General features: G+C 36.9%; 1 protein-coding gene across 3 annotated transcripts; it reads right to left on the bottom strand.

Moving 5' to 3' along the window:
- Positions 1-26,085, bottom strand: LOC114526319 (fibroblast growth factor receptor 2-like). 3 transcript variants are annotated; one of them, XM_028547898.1, is made up of 16 exons: positions 26,050-26,085; positions 7,268-7,359; positions 6,507-6,893; positions 6,033-6,302; positions 5,505-5,810; positions 5,063-5,362; positions 4,728-4,948; positions 4,034-4,274; positions 3,583-3,693; positions 2,779-2,969; positions 2,517-2,639; positions 2,279-2,352; positions 2,078-2,118; positions 1,880-1,976; positions 1,380-1,479; positions 1-1,009 (listed from the first exon to the last, which is right to left on the bottom strand). In XM_028547898.1, exons 2-16 carry the CDS (start codon positions 7,347-7,349, stop codon positions 851-853), a joined length of 2,703 nt encoding a protein of 900 aa, XP_028403699.1. In that variant the 5' UTR covers positions 7,350-7,359; positions 26,050-26,085; the 3' UTR covers positions 1-850. The 3 variants fall into 3 exon arrangements, with proteins under 3 accessions (XP_028403699.1, XP_028403697.1, XP_028403698.1); XM_028547896.1 differs by lacking the exon at positions 26,050-26,085 and adding an exon at positions 18,905-19,158; XM_028547897.1 differs by lacking the exon at positions 26,050-26,085 and adding an exon at positions 11,994-12,123.
- Between the last annotated feature and the right edge of the window lie 1,748 nt (positions 26,086-27,833).

Below are 27,833 nucleotides of genomic sequence, written 5' to 3'. Positions count from 1 at the left end.
TTTTATTAGAAAAATTTATTCTGTACAAAAAATTTAACATCGATACGAGCAACATGCATACGGTAAACATAAGACGTAATTACATTTCTACTTTGTTTGCATATGTTCAACATGTAATATTGCAAAAACATCCAATACTGCAATAGAATATTGTGTACGCGCGTGCTTTTGATTTCCGCATAACGGTTGTCAGTGATGAACTTCGACTATACCATGCACTTTTTGTAGTGCGAACATGTGCAGAATTATCAATACAACTATCTAGAATAAGGACGTTTTTGTTTGACTGAAAAAGTGCTTTATAACTCAATTGAATACGCTATAAAGAGCGATTTTATACAGCAGAAAGAAATTCTGTGCTCAGTGTAATGTTTTAAATTATAGTATTTTTCTTGATCGATTAGTTTTTCCATAGGAAGACTAGATAGAGGCCTAGTTAATACTTTGCATTTCGATCACGTCGAATGCAATTCAAACAATATATAATGAGTTGATCATGAGGCTAAGTGAGGTTTGTCATCTTATTATATATTGTTCACTTCATATTGTTCACTTCCATTGCATTTTCAATTGTTTTGTACTATACACGATTTTTTCTAACTCCTAAGTTCAATGTTGGGATGCATGCATGCATGCTTGTGCTGATACGATGCTGTTCACACCAAATATATTCATTAACTTGGGAATACAAATACATTCATGTAGCTGATTAAGCCATGAATTTGCTCCTTTCTGACTTCACACGAACTCGGTTTCAATATGTCGTCGTAAAGTAATTTCTCACGATCCTTTGCAAACTGTTGCATGGCATTTGAAGGGTAACGGAAAGTTTTATGTATAGACTATAGCACTAATTAGGCTCTTCTTTCTCAACAGAAGACTCCTCAGAGTTTTCTTTGCTTGCCGTATCTTGTTTCATAAACGAACCACTTTTACTGTTGTCCGACTTTGTGTTGCCATCGAAGTTAATGTATAGATGATCATCGTATGTTCGCATATTGATGTATTCCTGTTTCAAAAAGAACGGAATAATGAAGGTTTCATGCAGTTGCATGTAAGTGACAAGTTTCATGCAGTTGCATGCAGTGACAATCATGCATGTGATTGTCACTCTAATTGCGTCTTTTCTACACCGTATGTGTTCTGAAGCCAAGAGACATTAATAACAATGGATTATTAGATAAATATATATATATACATGCACCCTAATGGCCCTATATTAGGAATTCGCCATGCTCATGGTCATGGATTAGGAACCGCCACAGTGTAGAATGACTTTATAGCGCTAACACTACTTTTCCCCGCATAGAGGTTTGGTCTAGTTTGGAGTTTGACTTAAGTTACGAGGCTCTAAATCTAAGCAATTTTCCTGAACTTACAAAATCATCATTGCACATTCGATCCAGATAGCGAGCTAGCATTTCAAAGTTTGGTCTTCGATGTGAAGCAACTTGCCAGCAATCCAACAGTAAATTATATCTGTGGTGAAGATAAAAAAGTCATGAAAATAAATGCACGAAATCAGTGCGTGTGAATGCCTGGGGTTATAGACCCTCCCCTGGGAAAGGAGCGGGGTTCGAGCTGGTTATAACTTATAACTATCGCTCATTGGAGAAAACATGAACCAATCAGAATCACGAGCGCATGCATGGGTCAACAACCAAAGTTAGCGGTAGTGGAAAGTCAAATCTGAACCACGCTAAAATGAGGTTCGGCAACGCCACTGTAAACAAGACTATCAATGTTTTAAACTTCAATGTTCTTCAGTCTTTTACCGATCATGTCACTGGTATATTTTTAGTATTCACTTTGGTCAAATTGGTACAGCTAAATTCAACGAATGCTTAAAATTAAAATGTTAACATGCTGGTAAACTTACAATTCATCACTGCAGTGCTTTGGTTTGTCCATTCTCATTCCGTTCTGCAAAAAGCTAACGACTTCTTGAGAATTCATGCCCGGATAAGGAGATGCGCCTGAAAGAAATATATTACATTAAATACGGCAACGCCGGTTATATGATTAGTTATTTGACTGTTTTAAATTGTAATCTTTATATTGAAACAAAATTTTTTACCTAGCGTGATAATCTCCCACAAGACAATTGCGAACGACCAGCTAGAGAAAAGCATGATATATTATAATAAATGTTTATAGAGAGAACGAGATAGACTACATACCTGAAAAGTATATAGAGACGTTTCGAACGAAGTAATGATCGAGTGAAAAGAATTATTATTACTAAAAGTAATTATTTAATAATTCATTGAAGACTTACACATCACTTTTTGTTGTCGAAATTCCGTCCAGCAATGATTCGATTGCCATCCATTTGATTGGAAATCGTCCACCCTAATGAACAAGGCCAGGTTATTATGTTAAAAACGACTATTATGTTATGGTTTTAGCATGCGGGAAGGTACGAGTGTGGACTAGTTGAGTTCATTTCAAGACTCTAGATCTTCATCTAAACTAGCTGTTTTCGTTTTGCAGTATGCCTTCACTTATGCACTTACCGCTGTCTTTCGTGTGTAATGATCTTCGATGTAGATATCTCTTGCAAATCCAAAATCAGAAATTTTACAAACTTTGTTTTCATCAACTAATATATTTCTGGCAGCCAAATCTCTGTGAATAACCTATAAATTGAACAGGATATACAACAAATCTAATATTTCACAATCCTCGATTTCCTCGAGGATATAAAGTGCTGCCATCGTCACAACCTCTGCATAAAAAATTATACCCTTACGAGGACTATGCTTGCAACGAACCTACCTTCAGACAGGCGAGATGAGCCATTCCTCTTGAAATTTGTGTACCGAACATAAGCAATTCTTTCGAGGTTAGTCGTGAGGAAGGACGTTTATAGCAATCCAGATAATACTGATCTCTAATACCACGACTCGTTCGCAGAAAACTTTGAAGATCAGCGTAGGCACAGAATTCGACGATCACCATAAGAGGTTCTGCAATGAAATGGGAATAAATCAAAAATTAAAATGCATTGAATAGATCCTTTTTGAATCTAAATGTATCCGAGCCATTTGGAGTGATAGGCAATCCCAGTTATCTTGATGGCGCCACGCGACATCATAGACTCTGGAGATCGAGTCCAAAAATGAAAGTGAGTTGTACTAGTTGTTCACTGTCTGACATTACCGACAAAATCATTCAAGATTGACTCTCACTTAAACCTCTAATTAAAATGCTCAATGTAACCATGGCCACCATCAGGGTACTGTACTGTTGTACAACTACTTTTGGTATTACTTGAAACAGTTATTTTCTTCACTGTAGAATTCTGTAACACCTTCCTAAATCTCTTTCGTCGGTGTGCGGATTTTAGTGAGATAGCAAGAAGTTGACACAGGTGTTCCTGAATTCGACTTTGTTACGAAGCTAATAACTATGACTGTGTACGTTTTCATCAGAGCGATACCAAAAGCACTACATTCTGAAATACTCATATAAACCTGCAGTCCACAATGTACAATCTACTGTTATGCGAAAGATAGCGGAATGGGATGTACCAAGATCTTTTAGTGCGTTGTATTCAGTAGAACGTTACATAATGCTTACCAGATTTTGTGCAACATCCGAGCAAATTAATAACATTTTTGTGCGGTTCAATCAACTTCAGTAACTCCAGTTCCGCAATGAGATCTTTCTTCGCAGAAGCACTTTCATTTTCTATCATTACATACATAGGAGGAATATTAGAAAATGGGAAAACTGTTCAAGCTATGTTCACTTTTTAACTTGAGACGCGTTGACCATTTTCTCCATAGTATTGAAATAAGAACATCTTTATATAGGGGTAATATTGTATCTACAGTTTTAACCCCGTACCCTGAGATAGTCTGATAGATGCGTGGACTGTTAAATGGAATAGGCACTTTCCGAATTTGCTTGTGTCAGTTGTGTGCACAAAGAACAATACCTTGGAAACGAGGCGGGCAATGTAATCTATTTTTCATTGCTGGAGAACAAATTCGGGAAATGTCTATTGATCTAAACTAATCGCCTTTACCTTTAACGAACTTAACCGCGACTGGTGTGGTACCAGAATTGTATCCGTTAATGCCCTCAGCCTCGGCTTTCATAACAATACCAAATGCCCCCGAGCCTAAGACATTCTGAAGAACAAGTCTTTCTCTCGGGAACTCCCATTTGTTTGACGTTGTAACCTGAAGAATGTCGCCACCTCCGGAACCTGTAGTGGTTGATAAACGATCCCCGCTATGTTGTAAGAAGTTAATCAATGCTGTTGTCTGGAATAATAATAATAACGAGAAATGAAATTTCATATCTTGCCATCTTGCTGATTAATTTTGTATGAATGGAGGAAATTGCAGTCATTGGTACTGCATGCATATAATTTTCTGGGGATCCGTTTACCAAATTTTGGCAGTAGTAGACGAGTTATCTCAGCTATCTCACTCAACTAAACTAATCAAAACTACTTCCGTTGTAAAATGCTTGAAAAGCAATGTGAGTGTGAGTGTACCAATGTTGTCCCAACAAATAATTAAAAAACATTGCTTAAAGAGTACTTATTGGTTCAAATTCAAGGCTAAATTACGAGCAATTTCCGAGAAATTTAAAAAACCGATATCTTGTGGATAAATCTGCTGTATTCAATTTTGGCATTCATACAACCGCAACTTTCATTTTCTACTACAACTTGAACCCATGTATGCATGCAGTTGTGCAGGTATGCTTACAGTGTCATCATTTGCGTTCTTTGCTGAACGTTCTGCTTCCGCCGCTTTCTTTGCGCTATTTCGCTGTATGTTTCTCATCAGTACCCACACGACAACAATAGCGATTATGATGATGAAAAATGCGCCCGCCACGCTGACAATCACAATCAGTACCAACATGTTCACGGGTTCTTTGATTGGTTCTTTCATTGAACCTTTGTTATTATTTGGTATCATGAGATCTATGCATGTAAAAACGAAAAATACAACGCTCGTTACTTATCTTGTAGTGGATGATTTCAGACTGCAGCCAGACCTGATCCCACCCAAACCTGTCCGTCACATTAATTACGTACCTGTGTCCAACTCAGTTTTCCTAGTTTTCATCTCACTCGGTGGACTCAAGCCAATTTCGTTGACTGCTATCGCTCGCAATGTGTACCATGTGTTGGACTTAAGTTTATAAATAGTATGCCGTACAGTACGCCGCCCACCAGGAATTATTTCACGTTGCCATTTAGTACCATTATACGGTAAATATTCGATAATTATCGATGTAATAGGTCTCCCTCCGTCGTTTTCCGAAAACTTCCAGCTTAGAGTGATTGATGTGACACTGGGTGCAACCGTTTGAATTTTTGGTGCATCAGGAATAGCTGAAAGAGAGAAGATTAAATCTGAATAAATTTATGCCTGATAGTGACAACTAAAGACAAACGGGGGGGGGGAGCTCTCTGTACTAAAGGATGCCAGACAGTGACTTAATTTCACGAAAAGAGAACATATTGTGATACTTACAATAACCAACAAGATTTATTTCTTGCGCGCCACTTGATATTTCACACAGGTACTTTCGCAAATCACTGGCTTGAACTTGCTTTATTATCAAATAGCTTGTACTATTCTCAAAGTTATGTTCATCTTTCACTTGGAATCTACCAACTAGACCTTCCTTGCTTGTTAATTCGTGGTCGTATGCGCCTTCGTACCATTTCCAGGTAAAGCGCGGTCTAGGAATTCCAACCGCGACACACTTTACTAATCCGTCTTTTCCGACCGTAGCGTACGATTTTTTCCTTGGTGGAGTTATAATTTTGGCTCTCACTGTAAAAATTCAATATTATGGTTGGTTTGTTTGTTGATTACCGTGGGTCAAAATAATTTAACACACTCTCCAGTCTCCATCGCTTTTAAAGTTCAAAGCAACCCGAAAAAATGCTAGGACATATTCCTAGATATGAGTGGATAAAATTAACGCCGCGCAAACCTCTCATCAAATTGAAAACTACAATAACATGTGCATGAAAAACTTGAAATAGCCTATACCTGTCATATTAACTGAAAAAATCCTTGTATCATTTCCAATGGAATTCGAAGAAATACATTGATATTCCCCTCTATCCAGCTGACTAACTTCACGAATGGACAGCAGGCCTATGTTGTGTGTTATAGTTCTTTTCGGCAGCGGTCGACCGTCCATTCTACGCCATGTAATAACAGGTTCAGGATACCCCGAAGACATGCAATCCAGGGTAAGTTTATCACCAGCAGCGAGATTAATTTTCGTTTTCATATTCGCCTCGATTCTTGGTTTACCTATATATGAATTGATACAAATAGAAATCGTCTAATAAGACTGACTTGCGTTCAAGTGCACAAATTAAAGTCGCGCACTGAAGAAAAAAGAAGTCTGCATGGGTCTAGGCGCATATTTTGTCATGCGCACTTGGTCGGCAACCCAGCGTGAGAAGCGTTATACGCTATTTAAGAGAAAACAACATGGGTCTTGTTTGTACTCACATTTTACATGGACGAGTTGATACGTCGCTTCTACATAGTTTTTGTTTGGATTCATAGAAATTAGCGTTCCTACGGCGCAGACATACTTCCCAGTCGCGTATCTGTTTACATCAATAAGTTTTATGTCACGTGTTTTGCTAATATGTTGCGGCTTTTTAGTAAAACCAAAAGGACGTATGTATGTCAAATCCCCTTCCACGCTGCGCTGTATTATATCGCCCTGAGGTAGTTTCTTCGTTCCGAGGTGTCTATCCACGACAATCCACCACCATTGATGGCTTATATACGTTGGGTGATTGGACTTCACTTGAGCACCACAATGTAATACGAGATCGTCGCCTTCCATCACTGTGTGATTTTTGCCCCAAAATATCTTCCCGTCATCTCCTATACAAAAAACAATGCAAAACCCACTTTAGTTTGGTTAAATTATTGGGTCTCTGATGATGTGAAGTCCTATAAAATGTAAGTTAGTAACTAGCGGTAGTTACAGTGCTCTATATACAGGAGAGCAAATAAAAATGGTTGGGTGATGTGAATAATCATGTGATCTGTAATGCTGGTAGGCGGGGAATTAAATAATAGCCCCAGACCAGCCCAACCTTCCTAACTAGAACCCTACATATAACCATGATTATTTGTATACACCAAAATCATTCCAGAGAATTGCGATTGTGTATAATAGACGCACCGTCTAGCTATTTCAAAAGTATGACGCAAGGTATCTACTGAAAATCTTTTAATACGTTAAAATAACATACCACGATCTTCTAGAACGTAAAGAGCGTTGACGAGAGCGCGATTGATGTATAACACAATAGTAAGAAATACCAAACGATTCATGATGCAATTCCTGCAAAATAAGATGTAGAATAATGCATTGTTGGTTGTGATTGGGCATTACGATAAATGGGTGCGTAAAAATAAAAATGCTCGAAAGAAGACTCTGTATAGTGTTATAATTGATAGCGGATTAAATCGATTTTTGAACAGCTTTTGAACAGTGACATTGCATGCCGAATCTTGAGGTGGGTTTCAGGACTCTCGACATCACAGAGAGCCCCGCAGGGACCCCAGCACTGCAGTTTACGACGGGCAAATTCTCTTATTTGACAACTTTAAGGTTACAAGTTTGAACACAACGAAGTGAAATTCGATGCTCGCATGACCATATTAACTAGAGACCCTCCTACAGGTGTATGAATGGGGAAATAGTGAGAAACTTGTAGCGTTTCCGTTTAGAATATTTAGCGAACAAAATTTGCTCGTGTATAGGGGGATTTATTCAGCTTTTATGAGCAGGCTATCTAGTGGCTATCTCCTCCTTTTTTTAAAAAAAAATGAGTTTATGTAATAGTATACTCTGACAAAATTATTGGCTTATGAAAGTAAAAAGATTATCTCCCTCTAAAAGGTTCAAAAAGAGGGATTTTTATTGTGTTAATACGGGGAGATTTTAAAACTAATGTGCAAAAATCTCTCATCGTTAACCTTTGGGGGATGATCCTTCCACTTTCATAAGCACGAATTTCCTGAGAGTACATAGTTCCATTGTGATCTAGCCAACCAACCAATCATTTTAATAAATTTTATACTAAAATCAAACTTCTTTAGAGTTTTCACCCGGCTCGGCTCACAAAGCAAAGATCGTACTCAGTTTGCTAAAAGAAGCTTAAGAGTTAGACTGCCGATAAACGTAAACTGTAAAATCGAGTGTAACCATAAAAACTGACCTATTCTGGTGTGAACGATAAAAAACAACCCATGACACGTGTGGAAAACGTATAATAAGATGTCTCTGTGTGTGTGCCATTCTTATACTTGAGTGCCTTGCAGCTCAGATCTTTACCCGATCAGTGTCATCACTTTAATGTTTAATGATTATAAGGAAAAACAAGGCAACGACAAAGAACAGCGAAGGCAGCGAAAATTTAGACTAAGTTATTTCAGTTTTGTAGAACGAGTTTTTGGGGATAATGTTTTATGCAGAGCAATTCACACGTCTATCCATCAGCAAATTCGGGGAAATTAAGTTTTTGCTTAATTAATACGTCCTTGTTGATTAACAAGTTGCAGTTTCCGTCAAATCGAAGTAGGCATAGAGTTTAGGCATACAATATTGAAATCTGATTGTAATACATTGTTATATGTAAGGTATATCGTCTTGCAGTTAGAAATTGATGGATTAATGAAAGTAAATGTTTCTTTCGTTACACCAGGCAATGGGTGAACACCGTGAGTGAAATTTACCACTGATGATGGTATATACTTCGCTGTTCCCTCTTGTCAAACATCAATCTCTTTCCCTCTATTTGACGTACACTTGCATTTAGCGTGCACTGGTATGCTTGAAAGTGTTATTTTATCATGGGGTGAGAAAGGAAGGGGAGGGTGTGGGAGTTACGGAGCAAGGATGAAGGAAATTCGTTGGTTTGGGCTACTTCATGACTCGTGATACGTGATGTAGTGGTTGGTTGTGAAAACAATTCCTTATAATAGCAGAAATCAGCATGATCCATTGGTTCAGCCAAGAAAGATAATAGAAACACGATACAACAGACGCGAACATTGCATGCGTGCAATGAGTCCCAATGACGTATGGGGATCAGACCTCGTGTACAAGCTTGTTGTTCATATTTGGGAAATGTTTGGAAATTTGGAAATGTGGGTGTATTTACCCCATTATAAAAAACGTGAGGGGAAGCAACCTATAGTATTGACAGGAAGGTAATCCTTGACCGCCGTGAAAATAGAACCCTCGACCTGTTAGTTGTTTTTTGTTTTTACCATAGAGTGTTTTAACAGACGGTGTTAAAATAGGCAATCAGACTTTTCCATGTCGTGATGCGCATAACTTTTCATCTTCTTGTATGATTGCAATAAAAATAGCCAAATATGATAACACTTCCCCTCCTGAAAATATATTTCCCATCACCTGAAGTTGAGAGCAATGTAAGTAATTTCCCCAAACATATGTGTCTTCAAATCATTTAATACCCTATATCTATCAGCATACAGAACTATTAATCCGTGCACAGGCTGAAAAATATATAATATCACCTGCATCAGTACACATGCATGTACATCAATATATAGAGGTATTTTTATGAACACTCTATATCATTACACTCTAGGCTGAAACAGTTGTACCTCTATAGTTTAAACAAAACTTTATCAAATAGACGATTCAAGTAAATTTATTGCCTACTGATAAAAGATTACGATTTTTTTTTCAGTCAGAGGTCCGATCAGAGGGTATGAAGTTGTCCTAATGTTAGTAATGTAGACATCTCGAAACATATGCTTTTGTGCGAGAAGACTGGGAATCGAAGCATATACTTTATGAACTGATAAATGTTTTTCGTGACCAATTCCTCAGAATTGCCGTGTCACTCTTTAAACCAGATTATATAGTCAAAATCTAAGACATTTAATTATATAGCATAATCTCATAATTAACTGCCATGCATAATTTGTTGAACAAAAATTTTCTTGCGAAGTATGACATTTTTTGAAGTTATAATTAAGTACCCTACATATACATCAGAGTACTAGAAGAATAATTTGAGTAGTCACGCTTCCTTAACGCAGACAAAAATGTTCAAATAACCGCTAATTACTCACAAACAAAACACGCCCTAAAGGCTTCACTCCATCTAATACCCCGAAAATTCTTTAATCCTGTCTTTGATCTGGGTTGCCAGCCCCGACAAATGTAACATAAAACTGATACCTCGACTAAAGAGAATATCCATGTGTGTTATTTTAGGACATAGATTATGCAAAATATCCTGTATACGCCACAAAGATATTAGGCGAATACCTGCAACTATTTGATATATACGATTATTGATAAAAACATGCATATGTTCAAACGTCAACATTCGACAATGCAAAAACTTCAAAATGGTTATTGCAAATATAATGTTTGTGTGGTGTAGAGTGACCTAAAGTCAAATATTCCTATTTCATCTACAAGCGATTAAAGAAAAACCATTAAGAACAAGCTTATAGTTTACTTTCGGAGTCTAATCGGGTTAGACATTCAGTTGGTCGGTTTCAGTCGCGTCCAAACCACACAGGAAATTCCGTAAGGTTTTTAGCAGAGTGACATTGTATAAGCAGCGATGTGAAATTATTTTCCCACACAGTGCAAGAGATGAAGAGTATATACCCGAGCATGATTTCCAAATGTTCACATTATCATGTTTCAAATATTTTGTATCCATATATTATATAAACAATGAAATATTTAATAACAATTTGTCAACAGAAGGTGTCTTGTTCAGGTTTTACTAAAATATATGCGTAGACATGTTGTTGCCTTTTCTTTTATCAGAATTCTAAAAAACGTGCAGCGGGTTTAATCCTCCGTGTGATACTTTAATGTCCCACTTGTAAAGTGAAGTGAAAATATTTTATCTTCAAATTTATGGTTCAATAGTCCTCATTGTGATAAGTTATATTGAATATCATATTTCCGTCCGTAACTGAGATAAGTAATAAAATTTTACTGATATATTGTAAACGTTATTCATACGATTGTGCACAGCATTTTAATAGTCATAAAACTAGAAATGGCAAGACATCAGAGACATATTCCACGCATGCTCCTTCGCATAAAAGTTTATTTTTTTAGAACCTTGTAGATGAAACAAAGCACCAAAGTGAAATATTTTGTGAGTATCTATGAGTATGATAGTCCTAACGTAAAAAAGATGACTAAAGATTCTTCTTGCCTAATCGAAAATTTATGCGAAGAATTAAATATGTAAACAATATGTAAAGACTAAAAACAAGTTCGTGCGTTTAGGGCTGGTAACGCTGATAAATGAAAAAATGCTGTTTAAAATATACACAGTCCAGTTATAGCCTAGTGTGAAATCATTACGTTAACGCACATGAGTAGACTATCTATAGCCTATTGATAACCTATTCACAGAGCGATACAATATTAATATAGATGCCAGCATATATTCAACTGTTAAAATATGCGCAGTTTGAGACGCGAAGCAAACACAATAGGATTATAAGACGCGTGTAGTTTAACATAGAGTGCGCGTATTGTGAATGCTGTTAATAATATATCTCCTTCTTTGCGCTTGTCGAGGAAGCTGCGCTCGTGTGAACTTAAGACAAAATCGCGTTTAGAAAATTACGTTGAAGTATTGTTACTAGGCATCCAAGGGTTAGTTGTTTTTCGTTTTAACCTCGGATCAACCAACGTACACACTTCCGCGCTGGATATTTAAAGTGCGCAAAACGATATACCTCTACAAACGTTGTAGGGAAATCAATTTCACAGTACAGTTTGTAGCGATATTTCTAACGTGCCTTATTGTTAGGGTTGTTCTTGGCCATTCAATTCACACACAAAACTATTGTGTTTTGACTGGTCACCATACAGGCATACACATTAAAGCGGATTGGCGAACAACTTATGTGGATCGATAAAGTCACGCATTTTCAAATAGACTAAGAACTAACCTCTTGTGTTGTACCAGGTGCTATTTACGATCCACTAAGATGATAGTCGAAGATAAATACATGAATTCCTTCACTACACACGGAATTGAAACAACACGGGTTCATCAAGGTTACGGTCAACCATGCCCGGAGATTCAGAACTTAATTTAAACTCGATCAGTTAAGTTTTTTGACGTATCCAATAGCAATTTTTACGGATTAAATTACACGCGCACAGCGAGCCTCGGCCAATGAAACTGTGTCTTTGAACGTAAAAAATGCCAACCTCGCTGGCGGAGTGACGGGGCACAGATGACGGCAGGATAAATTTAATCATTTGCGAACTCGTGAGCTTGATTTGTGAAGCTTGCGTTTATTGGAATTTTAATAGCCCAGTCTTATCATAGAAACGCAGTTTGCATAAACAGAAGACATCGTGACAACTTAAATATCGTATGGCGCGTGTTAACGTCTTGCATATGAAATGGGTCGTATTAATAAACAGGAAACTATAATGTTATGTTAAATAGTGAACAGTAAATTCGTCAAATGTATTACCTCATTTATGGCCGATATTTTAAAGCGCTAATACAAGGTCGCGTATCAGTTTACGACATCACGCCACGACCAAATTACTCGCTTTATTTATCATTTATTTATAGAAACTGGTCTTAACATGTCGGTAATCTGATGTTATGAAATAAATCGAGTTCCCATAGAATCAGACCACTTGTTTGACAAGAATTTTATGTAAAGCTTCCATGACTTTTAACTACATAGAATTTGTTGAGTCAAACATGGAATGGTCATGATGGAATCTGTATATATACCACAATCCGCTGGTTCACGGTTCCGCTTCAGTTTACTGAAGTTCATTTTTTATATAGCGTTTCCCTTGGATAATTTCCAAGGATGGTGGTCATAATGAATGATTATCCGGTGAAAGGCAGAAACAGCACAAAAGATTATAAACTAGACTTTTGGAAACAACGAAGCAAGCATTTGCTATCGCCCCAATCTTTTATCTAAGCAACACAAATGCGTTGATTTGATTAGTGTCATCAAAAACGACGGTGGACGACGTGAAATGCCGCTCTGTATAAATAATCAGATCGACGGAAATTTCAACAATTGAACTGGACAATTGAACCACTTTTCCTAAAGGTCAAGAAAATTTGTTCAAAAGATGACAAAAAGATGATAGACAAAGCAACTTCGAAAGGCTCAAATGAATCCCGCATGTTGAAGTTTGGTTGGAGTAAAAAGTCAGGCTGAGTGTGTGACAGATGAAAAAGCCAGCAGTGGTCAGCGGCTCCGCACTTAAAAATGAGACGAGTTTGTATTGAGCCAAATTCAAATTGGCATACCTGCAGTAAATTAATAAATTGAAGTGTGATGACAGATAAAGTAACAAATGATTTTTTGTCCTGCCTGATAGTGAAAGCACATTGGATTAACTTGTGTCGTAAACCCGGGCAACGATTTTTATGATGTACAACAAAAAACATTCATGAAACATGACACTAAACTATGGTTTGTTTTAACGGAAGATAAAGAAAACATGGAGATATCCCAGGAATTCTAAATTGAGTAGCTATAGCTTTATTTAATTCTATTCGGCAGGTTTCAGTTCAGCGAAAAATGTCTCGAGATCAAAATTTGCGAACGTGTCCTTTCGAAATGTGTAGGCCAAACGAACAAAAAAAAACTTGCAAAGTTGTGTTTTTTCTTTCACATTCATTTCAGGACTTCTCTCATCAAAGTGTACAGCAGATATACTTGACTTAGATATTCAATTAATCGGCGTAAATAAATTCCGTGATCATAATCGACGTTGCGCCAACCCCTGGTCAAACTCATGATATATGGTTCCGTATAAAAAAATGATTGCATGCATGTTGGCCAAGGAACAACGAGTTAATATGGTACTTAACGCACTATGGAATTTATCAGTCATTAGCTGGGTTGGCCTGCTGGACGAGATACTGACCCTTTCAGAGGCTCTCAGTCAAGTCTTTGGGCCTTTTCTAGCTTAGTTCAGTTGGTTGACTTCATATTTACAATTCTACTGGTGATGTGTACAGTCACAGAAATGTGTGCGTTCTCGGGGGAAGGCTTTCCTGCTTGCTCATGACATTATGACAATCTCGATCGAGCTGTGAAAAGCGTTAAATGTCACTATTTATGGAATCTTGCAAAAAATCTAGGAATGTTGGAAGAATTCTGAAATTATTTTGAACTCAATTCACGCCGATGGGAACGGTTCACCTGAAGTCCTAAACTGAAGCACCTTTTGATCCCGCGTATGACAGATATTTAGTAATGGCATAATGTCATGTGATTAGCTCTGTAGATTTGGGACAGCCTGCGCGCCTAATAAAAATGTAGGTTCACCAAATCGGCAAGGTCTCTTCACTGGCCAGTTCAAAATTTGTATGGAATTGTTTATTTAAAGGGTGGGCTACGCTGGACCTAACATAATATCCTCAGGGGAAGGAAGTATTCAGGCCTCCTCGCAATGAGTCAGCATGCAATGTCACCTTTGTCGAAACATTGCCAAAGTAGGGCAAACACTATCAGTATTTAATCATCCCAAACCACATGCACAATTGGTCGATAGTTGATACAGAAATTATGAATTCTGCCTGTCAAACGTGGTTTATTGATGCTCAAGATCGCAGATACGAAAGTTATTGAGTATTACAAACATATGATTTGTGGCGTTGGTAGAAAAATCATAACAAATTCTTTCGTAATCCGGTGCTCGGTTGAGGTCAATTTGGAAGATTTATGTCATCAATTTGGACAGGAAATAAATTTTAGTATATATCGATCATTAAAAAATTATTATGGCATATTTCCATAAACATCCTTCCTTTTATCAACGATGTCTGTAGTCTGAAGATTCAAATCTTGAACAAATAAAATCACATTGCTAGTTATTTGGACAGATTTGGAATGTTTATATCCAGGGACCAGGGTCACCAGTAGAAGGATATCCTATTTCAAAAACATGGATCTTTGCTTTGGCAAGGCACGAGCAGAGACGCTATGACCACAGGGGCAGTGGGGACAGCTGTCCCCAGTCGGTCCTTAATTGCTTACCTTGGGGCAAGCAGTGATATCAAATACCATATAATCCTATCATTTAGTCACCATCTTAATGTTATTATTCGCTCAGGTTATAAATAGCGCTCTGCGTTTCTGCAAATCTGTGTAAACTCACATTGCCTGAGTTTCCACTCTATGTTGTTACTAGGGGAAACGAAAAACATTTCGTAAAACTCTGCCCCTTCTTCGAAACTGCTTCCGACGCCCTAAATTAATTAATCAAGGTTATGAACCTCTCGAAGATATCTCAACCTCGTTCTCAAGAAAAGGCCCACACTAGCTGGTAACTAAACTTAGAAATTTTCAAATTTCAGAAAAATATCTCAAGCCTTCTTATTTTCTCTTTTGTAACACTGAATTCAATCTTACGAGAGTTATGTATACGTTTTCACCCTGGAAAGCTCGCTTTCAACAGTCACTGAATACAATAGTGATTGGCTCACGATGCCTCGCCCGATTCACGCGTGTGAGGCCCAATATCAATGGAGGTCTACATAAGGTTGATGATGGACTCCGTGATATAAATTAACTTCATCACATGATATATCGTATTACTTCTGCTTGAACCTATTTCATTCTTTTCAAACGATCATTAAACTATTTTTACAAAATGGCTGCTGACTACTGATTATTTGAGAAACAAATGACCGGCATTCTAAGCTATTCAAAAATAATCATCGATTTAACCAGTTCAATTTAATGATAGTTTATATTCTGGCATAGATTTCAGGCTCATCACACTCGCACTGGCATGTCTTGCGAAACGCATGCGCAGTTGATATTACTACCAACATTCCATTTTTCTTAATGGGACCGTATAGGTCCGCCAACAATAATCAAGCATGCTCTGCACATGCCTGTACGAATAAAAATTCACGCACAGGCCTAGGCAGCATAATTGTGGTTATATATAACTGTATACCGATACGAACTTTATTATTGTCTGCATAAAAACAGACTCGTTAACAGGGAGGAAGAGTTGAGTGTCATCTCATCCTTCATCATTGCTATTCATGGTCATTTGAGTTTGATACATCCGCTATCATATTTCTAACACATAATTACACGTTAAAATTTCTTCTTGGAATTCAGTATTATCGTCTTTCCCCTCCACGCAATGCAGCAACTAAGAATTTAAAACCTGCTTAAAACAGCTTAACCAGCCCTTAGGTCATAAAATATTTTAAATTTATGGCTATGCGTACATGATTAAGTATCACGCTAGATTACATCTCTGATTAAAATTACTCCATCCTTGATTTGTGATGTTTTATACATATAGTGATATAGCTACATATTACAAGTTTCAAAAAATCAAAAGCCATGCATTCTCATACAAACATTGATTGATATATAATTCAGGAAAGATACTTGGGTGAAAAACAAAATGTTCAATTGCATTAATGAAGGAAAGATGGTTTTAATCTACGCAGATTCATTATTCATGATTTTCCTCTTCAAACTTCAAATTAATGGATGTTAAAGTCATTAAAAACGCTTCCAAAGCTCTGCATTTTTGTCGTTTCCCGTTTAATGTGTGCATGATATAAATTAGCAACATCTATAAAGTAAACTAACCTTTTCTAACTCAATATTATAGTTTTACACAACGCCATTTCTACAATCGACACATATTTTAATATTTTCTTCCCTCCAAGGTAAGGTGTTCATGCATATGGAGAAATAGGAAAAGTAGACGAAAGGCCATCACCTCTATATATAATCAATGATAAGTGTATACTTTGTAACTTCTAAGCAAATTATTAGCTAAAATAATATTTATCCAAGTAAAATACACAAATGTGATGAAAAGTACGAGCTTCGTTTATTGCCTTAATCCATTAAGCTGTTTTCCTTTCATTCTTGACAACTCCCTGGTAATAATCAAGCAACATTTTACTAGCTACCGCCAATGAAGAGGGATTTGTGTGATGTTAGAGATTTGAGAAGTACTGCCATTTGCGTTCAAGCTTGCAGCGTGGAAAATAGTATTTTATATAGGATGCACCCATCAATCTCGTTGTTTTAATTATAGAGACCTTGAAAACTGCTTTACTTAAGATGAGGTTCTTTGATGAAAATATATTGTAGCATCACTACATAATTATAGTCAATGATCGAGTCAATGAACATAAAGAGCAGTTGTTTTTTCAATTAGACTATAGTCACATAATATAACAATACCTGTTTTCCGGTTTCTTTTTGGCATTTTTTACCTGGAATTTCCAGGCCAGTAATCCACTCGGAAAGTTTATAAAGAGGACTGACCTGGGCCCTGGCAGCACACTATAATATAGTTTGGAATTTGTGCCCCTCAAGGCTCGACTTCTCTGATTTACAGAATCCTTTGAATAAAATTGGCATCCTGTGCCTCCCCCCGCCCTCCTTTTTTTCCTTTCTGGTAGAAGGCGTAAGAGACAGCAGGCAAACCAGACTAGGGTAGAGAGTGTTTAGAAAACATCCGCATGCAAAACAATTTGCAAATTTCATGACGTGGTTCGTGGGTGGATAAGACTCCATCAAAGCAGATTGACCCTTTAATGTGTCAAGTATGAAGCAATCAGCTCAGGCGCCTAGGCGCACGTGACGAACAATAGCTGCTTTTGTTTTGTAATTATAATGCTTAGACGCCAAGTTTGTGTGCCTGTACCATTGTCATGTACCATGTCAGATCATCACCCTAGGAGGTTGTCTGTACGAGGAAGATGCGATTGGAAAACCGCCGGAAATATTACCGCCTGAATACGTACAAAGGCTAAGATGATATAGTCTGCTTATAAGTTCTAACACATAACATATAAAAAATAGAAATTGGCAGCAGAAAAATATACGGCCACACCATCATATTTCACATTCAGGTTATTCCTCCAATTAATGGGCGTAATAGTGCCCTCAATAACTATGCGGAGTATAACATGGAGTATTATAAATCGAACGTGATTTTCCTACCCAAGTTATCTTCATTGTCCAATCAGTATATTTAATTTCATATGTCTATATCGTACATACAAGAAGGCCCATTATATATAGTCTGTGCGGTTTGAATATAATTGGACGAGAAAATCAAAATTGAAGGGTTAAAAAATTACAAACATGAACGAAACAACCGGGGAGGGGGGGGTTAATTTTCTTTGAGGCTACTTTTCCTACCGTTACTATAGTAAAAAAACTTACGTAATGTTTTTTGAAGGTTTTATGAAATCGGCTCGTAAAACGAAGAACAATAAAATCGCATCAAATGACAGCCTGAAATTGAGCATATAGCTAGTGGATGCACGCACCTTCTTAACCATCTTCAGATTTTACCTTGTTTTTACTTGTTGAAATACGTGCTGACGTTGATTTATGGAACGATAAAAAGCCTTTCCGATTTAGCGAAATAAATGTAGCTAATTAATGGCGTTGTACCTAGTTTGTCTGAGTATCTTTATTATAGTACCGGTTTTATACGCCAAAACTATACTTCGTTAATTAAGATGTTTTATCTTTTGGTGAATCTATTGAGTATTGAAGCGGGGTAAAAACTTTTTCGTGTGTGATGGGGCTGTTTTTATCGATATAAAAAAATACATGATTTAGTCGGCAAGCGGAAGACCACTTATAAAGAGTGCATGGAGCAAATAGAAAATGAAAGATGTAAAATAGTGATAATAAGTAAGAAAACGAGAATGACATATCTAGCTTGTACAAATAAAACATACAGGTTAGGTTCAAATTCATGACACCATTTCAAAATGCTTGCATGCATTGCCATTTGATCTCAACAAGATACCTTGGACAGAATTTCACATGCAGAGGTGCGAAAATTAGAAATAATATACCTTTTACGTGATTTACTTCGCCAGTTGCACATTTAGTGTGATGTGAACGATATCATATATCAATATACATATACTTCGAACTTCGCCAATTCATCATGTCGCCTGGCGCGATCGATCTTGTTTGTGTTAATAAATCTCGATTTTCGGTTGCTGGTTAATCTCGAAATGCAGTACATCATAACATGGCCATTGCCAAAGCCATTAAACACTTAGCAATGCGCGGCTTGTGTAATCTAGACAGTAAAATTACCATTTAATTACTTCTGCCCTTTTGACTTTGGCCTTCAGCTTTGATGTATAGTTACAGCGCACGCGAACGTTTGCCAAAACTTGAATGACCTGTCCTTGGGGCTGTCAAAGATCTATGCCAATTAATTATGCCGCAAAATACTTTTAACAGATATAATATAATGTGTAAAACTTATTTCCCCTCTTAGAAGATTCGTTAATTCGTGCATTGATGATCTTTCTCGGGCAACTTGATTCAGAAGCTCAGCCTGTAGAAGCTAGTATATATATATTTCATAGTCCTGCTTTTGCTGTAAATTAGAGACCTTTAGCTTGACGTTTACGATAGCCCTCTAACGGCAAACAGAAAAATTCATTTCGAATTTTCAAAACAAATGCTAGGTTTCTGAGGCCGAGAAAATTGGTGCATTATTTTCAAACATAGAGTAACGTCTGAGAAAAATTGTGGCCGAGAAAATGCCAAAAATCTAATTTTAAATGTTATTCGAAATTAGCCGTTTGGTGTTCGCGGTTTGTCATATTGGTTAAGCTAAAGAGTAAAGGTCTTTAATAAGGCCCGTCTGACCTCACTCAATTCATTAGAGTTTATATGAAAGGCGTCGACGTGGAGTCAGGCTCCGCGCGCAAGTCGATCTAAGCTTGTGTGTTGTTGCTGCCTGCAGAAAGATAAAAAGTTGTGGAAATCATGCAGAGAATCAGTGAAAAGCGACTGAGTTCTGCCCTCTTCGGTCTTCGCTACAAGTAGCTGGCGATAAACAAGCATATAAACCCTATAAATTCCCCAATCCCTCATAGCTAAGTTATATGTACGAATCTTGCGCACGTTATACAAAAAACTTTTCATGAAATCCCAATAAAAGTTTTCCTAATCAATATCATTGACAACAATGAAACTATAATAGTCATCAATGAAACTGGTTGAATTTTCAACTGCTTAATTCTTACCGTTTTAGCATTTATAAATGCGCATGGCTGCATTGTAGACCAATATTTAAAGGACTTTCAGATCCACGCAATCCGAAATACATAAAACTGCATTTCGAAGACATTACTTTAGCTTCATTTATGTAAACATGCCGCTATTTCGTTCCTGACTGTGCATGTAACTCATTTGACCTCATAGCGTGCATGCTTCTTCACATAATAATTGATTAAATCATCACCTGGGAGATACGTGCATGCATTATATACCTGCATTCACGATAGGCAGAAGAAGACATGCAGGTGCATTCATTCAATAAAATCGTCATAAAGGTATATAAAGTTACACAATGGATTATATAAATCATAGAATTTTGGTTACGGGATTTTTAATCATTTTCTATGAATTTTTATCTGTTGCGTGCAACTGGAAGTGAGGCACTTGAGGGAACTCTTGGGAACAATATAATAAAGACATATATGTTAAGGGCTTTCTTGAAGAAATCACTCATGATTCTTAAAAAATGCCATGCATGTTCATGTTTGTGTGGTCTACATCATAAATATTGTTTATTATCAATCCTAATAGAGGAATGCATGGGAACATTTTGTTTTCGACGATAAAATGATCGTGGAAACACGCATTCTTGATGCGAATTATACGTACAAGGGAGAATGCTTATGAAGACATATCATTCATATAACGTATAGGTGTAACAGCGAATATATATATGACTAAGCAATTTAACGATCTCGAAACTGGAAGTATATATATAACCTTATTGTTGTATATAATTATGCAAAGTCATGCATGTCTTTTTTTTTCTATTCATTCTTTTTTTCTATTCATTCTTCAGATTTGATATAACTGCATTAAATGACATAAGTTACCTGGCTACAGGTTTAATTTGATCTTCTTAAATTTATTATTCTTCCCCTCAGGCAAAGAACTTGTTGATCGATGTAAATTACTTTAACCAAAATGAAAATAGAGGTGACTCTTTATATCCCGCGATCTAAAAGATCAGTTTCAGTAATAAATCGATTAAGGGCGGAGTTGAACCACTGAACTCTCGATCTGCAGTCGAATCACTCGAATGATCTACCACTGAGCTGCACTTCCTGATCGTGCATACCTGTGTGATGGTATTCTCTTAGATGCACTGGCTCATCGTGCAGTAAAATCCGGTCAATTCTCAAAGTTGTTCCGAAGTGATTTTTCCGTACATTATTTAAGATATAAATTGACGGAGCCAATCGTTCTAAGTGTATGAACAACGTGCATGAAACCATCAAAAAGGAGTCACGATTAAACGGCTGAGTTTCCCAAATTCCAAAACCTTCAATTCAGAGCGTGTATATAATTCACTTTGGGGCGAACACCAGAATATTTAAGAATTGCATCTATTTTGAGAACTACGATTATTTTCAATGATTGTTGCATAAGAACCGCTTGAAAAAACCGACGCTCGAATTTCTCAGTAAAGGCTGGGCAAGCGAGAAAAATTTTGCTTCATCATTTTTACCTGACGCACCATGATACCATAATCTGTGAACAATGAGTTACGCTCTAATCTGAGTTTTATCCCCTCGTCCGGATTTTATCCCCTCGTCCAGGTTTAATTATCCCATCATTTGTATCCGTGTTCTCCATCTCAACCCTTTGAATTTAATGCAGAATACATATGCATTCGGTAACTAATTGAGCCGATTAAACTAAAAAAGCGTGTCTAAGGTGGGTGGAGTGGGTTGAGGTGGATTTAGGGACACGGTTACCCTTGCAGCAGAGGCCAATGACGCTATTCGTGTTCCCAGACAGTAAAAACACGTGCTTTTATATTATAGGAAATGCACTTTCGTCATGTCCAATGTATGACGCTAGAACCTGGGATATTACTTTATCATGCACACAATAACGTCATACTTTTGACCAAAATGACGTTTTCCACATTACGACATTCCGTATTTTACAAAATTTCGCAGCCAAACTTTACATTTGCACTGTAATGTAAATAAGATCTTTCTTTCTGTGATGATTTATTTTCTTCTAGTTACTACGATCAAAAATTAGTCTGAAGCACAAATCGGCCGTTGCTCCCATTAGTAATCATTTTCATGCCCAGGAAAGTCCTGCTTGTCTGTATATCAGGGATCTGGTCAACGCCTATGCTGTGTATAGACTTCTTGTAATCTCAAATGCTCGATAACAAGCCGATAAACTGCTAGAAATGGGAGTCTTTAAACTAAACACTAAAATGTTTCACTAAAATGACGTGCATAGTTCTGAATTTTTCAGTTATATGCTGTTCGTGGCTATTGATATCATATTTTATTGCAACGATAGATTTCGAAGAAAACTCATGCATGAGATGACTCGCATTAATGGGAAAGTTGCAGCAAAAGGCATCTGAACTACGACACCGCCCTCAACAGAAAGGTTTCTCACTTTCTTGGATGGCCTGAAGGATGTTCAGGCAAAATAATGAATTGCCTTCCTGGTGTCAAATAGGTTTCAAAAATGTTCCGATCTACCATTCTCAGACTGAAATCTAAAAATGCCTCAAGGAAGGCTCCATGATTGCTTTAAAATAAATCAAATCAATGGCATGCAATAATTAAGACGGTGATCGGCGTCGAATCGTGAATCGCTGTAAACTGTAAAGTGCTTGACATTCACTAGCACATGACGTTATTCTTTAACTGTATGATTCTTCAATGCTGTATATGACCTTGAACTCTAAGCCCGAAAGGAACGAATGGTTGTAACCCATCATGCCCTACGTATTCAGAAAATTGTCTTAGTCAAAGAAATATTTCATCATCCTTCGCTTATAGTTTCAAAAATCTACACTGGTTGAGTGAAAATTGACCTGCATGAGCCTGGAACAATTTCGATCGAAGATTGACGTATATCGGAAGTTACGTGCAATGAGATGATCACGCATGCGTAATTACTTTCCTAAGAATATTATATTGTTCTAAAACACCTGAGCATTAAATCCAAATAAGGTAACAAACCAATGCCCTTTGTTTATGACATGTGTTGCTTTAATAAGATCTTTCTATAATAACCTAAGAAGCACTCACTGCTGCTAAGTCGAGTCATAGGGTCGAGTATTCCACTGAGTATGCTCTAGTCAGGAAACAAAACATTATTTATTTGATATGTTTATTCAGCTTTACCGTTTTTGAGCTAAAAAACAAATCCTTCTACAAATCTTATTAAAAGAGATCAAATTATTTTAGCTTATTATTACACTATTCAAACCTGGCGGCTGTTTCCTATTTTACATCAGAAACAATAGATAACAACTACAATGTGGCTACACTGTAGTATGCTATCGGCTAGAACGACCCGTAAAAACGAGATAACATTCGTTCCTAGTCTTCGCATGCGCCAACTGGACATTCAGATAAAAGTCTAATTCCGGCGGCATATCATTGTATTCAAATTTGCCTATGGTTACGGAATATGCACACACTGCATGCCTTTTCAAAAAACTAGAATGAATCGGTTCAATTGTTGCCTGCTCGAAGATTGAATTTAGGGAGCGAGGAGGAAACTTCTGCAAGCAGGCTACCTCCAATATACTGATCAAACAGAGTATAGAGACGGTAGGCCATATAAGTTAAGACTTAAAGTGCACTTAAGTAAAAGCAATCGAGTTGCAAACTTTGGACCAGAATGCTTTGAATATAGTAAAACAAATTCAGGTTACGCCTACGGTTCGTACTGAGATAAATTATCTTTAAGCTCCTCGAAGATTATGTCATCTATGAATCCTTTCTCTGCATGGTCATGGGTTATCGCGAAGGAATTCAAATAGCTCAATTGAAAAAAAATCGTTTAAAAACAAAGTCTGTCTGACTGAGCGTGAGAAAACGGAGATTTCACTGATATTTCTATCAGCATATAAATAGGCAAATATACGTTGAAGCCTGCAAATATAGTGGTACTCGCGTACTTTGCATATACAGACGGCATGAAGATACTCGGTATGTTATCCATATATGTAGAAATATGTAGTTTAAACTTTAAAGTTGGAAACACTACAAGAGGATTACATGACTTTTTCACTCATGTGCGTTAGTTTGGGCTCAAACACGGCAAAATATAAAATGTAAAGGACACATATAGATAGTTTAATAGTCGAAATTTGCCTTTAAAGGCCATATTTGATAGTGCAGTCTGTTAAATTTACTTTCAAAGGGCAGAACCACAGATATTTAGTGTTGTTTTTTGAAGGTTTAAACATATATTTTTTTAAAATCTTACAACGCGTAGAAGTTTAGCCGACCAAATACAGTTAGATCTATTGAACTTTTTGAGTATACTGTATATCGACTTGGCCGTCTGCATGCATGCAAGATTTGCTGATAGCCTGATAACAATTATTTGTTAGAAGAGTAAGAGATCTAGTATTACCGATGCAAAAATAGAAAGCGAACTGATGCATCGTCATCGATAAGTATGACTATGCCATTCGAAACAAAACCAACAAAATGAACTGAAATAATTAGTTATATATTTTATATACAGCTAGGACATACTATATACCACTGATACTATCCACTCAGTCGATAAACGAAACATAATTCAATGGATTGTTATAGATAAGCCCAAGCATGTTTAACAAAATCACGTGTCACCACTGACTCACTGTCAAGGTTCGCGGGTTTCAATCGACAAGCTGAGGTGGCAAAAGATCGCTATTCGCTATTTGTTTACTCGCACACAATGCCGGATGACCAAATGCGGTGTATAATTCTACACTTTAGCAGTCCGTTAAAACGTTACCGCGGTCTTCAAATTTTGGTGTTGAAGGAAAAACCTCGGAAATAAGCCAAATAGCTGCGTTGTTGTAACGCAGGGAAATGGGGAATTTGTGAGTATCTTCCTTTTTTTATATGAACATTTTACTACCTTCGTAGTTGTATATGTATAAGCCCTTTTCAAATTTGATGAAAGCGGCCATAGTTTACTTGTTACTTCTCAGTTTTCCAACAGCTGTAGGCTACGTTGTTGACACATTCAGAGATCGGAAATGTGCATTAGAACCGAAGACAGCGCCGAAAGACATAAAAAACTGCAGTGCTCAGAAAGGAAAAAGTCAGGCACAGGCCACAGAGTAGGTAAAAAACCTCGAAGGATCAACATCAGAAAGCGGTCAGGCCAGATATAGCCACGATTATTTGGATGGAATCTTCATTGCGTTGTTGTTAAATGTTTCCTCCTGGTAACGTATCGTCTTAGAAAGTTTAATTAAGCTTGGCAAAGACAAGAAAGATCCTTCCTGTCAGTAGAAAAGGCAACCATGCATGTATATCCCTCTCATATTGCATAGCGTAAGATTTTCAGTTATTCAACGTAAGGAATCGAAGCATAAGTAAGTTTTGAAAATTCCCCAAAGGAAACGCGTAACGAGTCGGCGAATGATGGTAACTCATTTCCTGATAATGACCATAGTTGAGTTTCTATTATCTTTTGTTTGAATTTCTATTATTCTATGATTTTATTACAGCAGGCAGCGAGTAGATATAGCTAGACTGCTTTCAGTTGTAAACGAACTCGCGCGTGCCAATACCACGCAACTTATACAAATTTATTTCTTTTCATACTTATTCTAATTTCCAAATTTCCATAAATGTTTTAAATCATAATTCATGATATTGAATATTGGATAAAACTTGGCGCATATTATCCATCATCGTACACGTAATGATGCCAATTTACTCTCTTCATTGCAATCCTGATCACATATTGTACGATTGTAATTATGACAATCAGTTTTTTCTCACAACGTACAAGCGAAATTAGCAATGCTTGAGTCCAGATGATTACCCTCAGGGCAGTCACGACATGCATGCGTGACTTATTCTTATACTGACCGAAAGTGGCGAGACATGCATGCAAATACTTTATATTACTTTCCCACTACACAACCGCGCGACTTGATAGAAAATAAACAACATACCTCGTTTGGTATATCAGAGATTTTGTAGCTCTACCAAAACCGTAGCCAATGTTACTAATCAAACGCGTACAAGTCAGTGATCCGTATTAACCTTCTTCTACAGTAACGATCTTGTAACGTGATTTCAAGGTATCTTCTATATCTTCTTGAACGCGATGTTCTTCAGGGAATACCAATTAATAATCCACCACAATTTAAAAGTAACCAAACGAGAGTTCTCGAAATAGCATCCACTGTTGCTACAGACGTAAAACCTCAGCCGCAACTTGCTAAAGTAAATATGTTTAAAATGAAGAGTACGACTTAATCCTATTATATTATATTATGGCGCTAATCATACAGCATGTAATGAAAGAAGAATAACAGTCTGAGAGTATAGAGATATATATGGAATATATGCCATTTTAAAACCCGGACCCAGAATCTGGAAGTGCAATGGGAAAAACCCGAATCCTTGGAAACAGTAACCAGCGCGATCAAGAATCAGCGTTGTAAAGATATATACGAGACAAGTAGCCGGGACTAGAATATAATGTTAAAGTGAGAAATGTTTTTTATAAAGTCGTAAAATATTTTTCTTCAAATTTGTAACAGATTTATTTCCACGCCTCGCTGAGAATGGAGGAAAAGATAAATTTCCCCGAGCCCTAGGTGTAACTGTGTAAGAAGGACCCCAAATTGATGAAAGTACAAGTTAAAGTAGACGAGAGTCGAGAAAACAGTTCCCACAAAAATTGCGCCTCCTAAAATTATTTTCTTCGAAAGCCTGCATTATATGCTTAAGCGATTCTTACCGAGGCTCTGACTCTGCATTTAATTTAGCTGAAATTTATTTAGTTACATGCAGTCTAAAAACTTGATACATTTCCTTGAATACAATGACAATAATAGATTGATTTTCGCACGATATTCAATACTGGACTCGACGAGCTGTCTCGCCTGATATTGAAGTCTAGACTTCATCGGCTGTTTATTTCATGTTGTTAAGGTGATGTAAATTTTTAAGTGGATGAATAAACAAAAGTGCCTTGGTTTTCTTTTCTTTTGCCAAGTCATGCATGATAAGGAACTATTTTGATAATTCGAGGTTCGAGGATCGTGGCTCAGTTCCTGTTCTTACCAAATCTAGCTATTCCCGTTCCCGTTCGAAACTCCGGGATTTATATTTACGTTTCGAAACCTTGCTACTGAAGATTCCGGCTTTTCTAAGTTCTCAGCTTTTCTATTCTTGGTCTCACGCCTCTTTCCTTTTCGGATTAATTCCTGTTTCAGGCTGTGTTGTAGAATGAAGAAAATGAGCGCCGGTTAGACAATGTAACATGATACTAAATCACAATTCCAGCAGTCAATTAGTTGCATGACATTTATAAGTGTAAAGATTTCTGAGAATCTCGATATATAGGGTGTGTTACATGAAATGGGTTAGTAAATACAACATTATAGTAACAGATTATTATACGTACGTTTTGGGAAGTCAGTTCGAGCTATTTTATTTGTAAAGTATACTAGTTGATAAATGAAAATAATCTATTTTTAATTTCTCACAAATAATCTGGCTGTTTATATTATAGTATTTGTCATTGAAATGATGTTTTTTACTTAACGCATTAAACGATAATGGATTTGAATGATTAATGATTTTGATGATCAGTCATTTAAATTCTCGGGCTATACCACTGAAATTGGCAACGCTTGCCAGAGGGCTCAGACGTCAAGGAGTGTTTATTAATGTAATGAATGTTTAATGTAATAAAGTGTGGCACACAGTCAGCGATAATCATAAT

This window comes from Dendronephthya gigantea, unplaced genomic scaffold (genome assembly GCF_004324835.1).
Source record: "Dendronephthya gigantea isolate DGI-Jeju-01 unplaced genomic scaffold, DenGig_1.0 000038F, whole genome shotgun sequence".
NCBI lineage: Eukaryota > Metazoa > Cnidaria > Anthozoa > Malacalcyonacea > Nephtheidae > Dendronephthya > Dendronephthya gigantea.
Note: the sequence above shows the minus strand (reverse complement) of the source record. Positions and strands in the feature narration are given on the sequence as shown.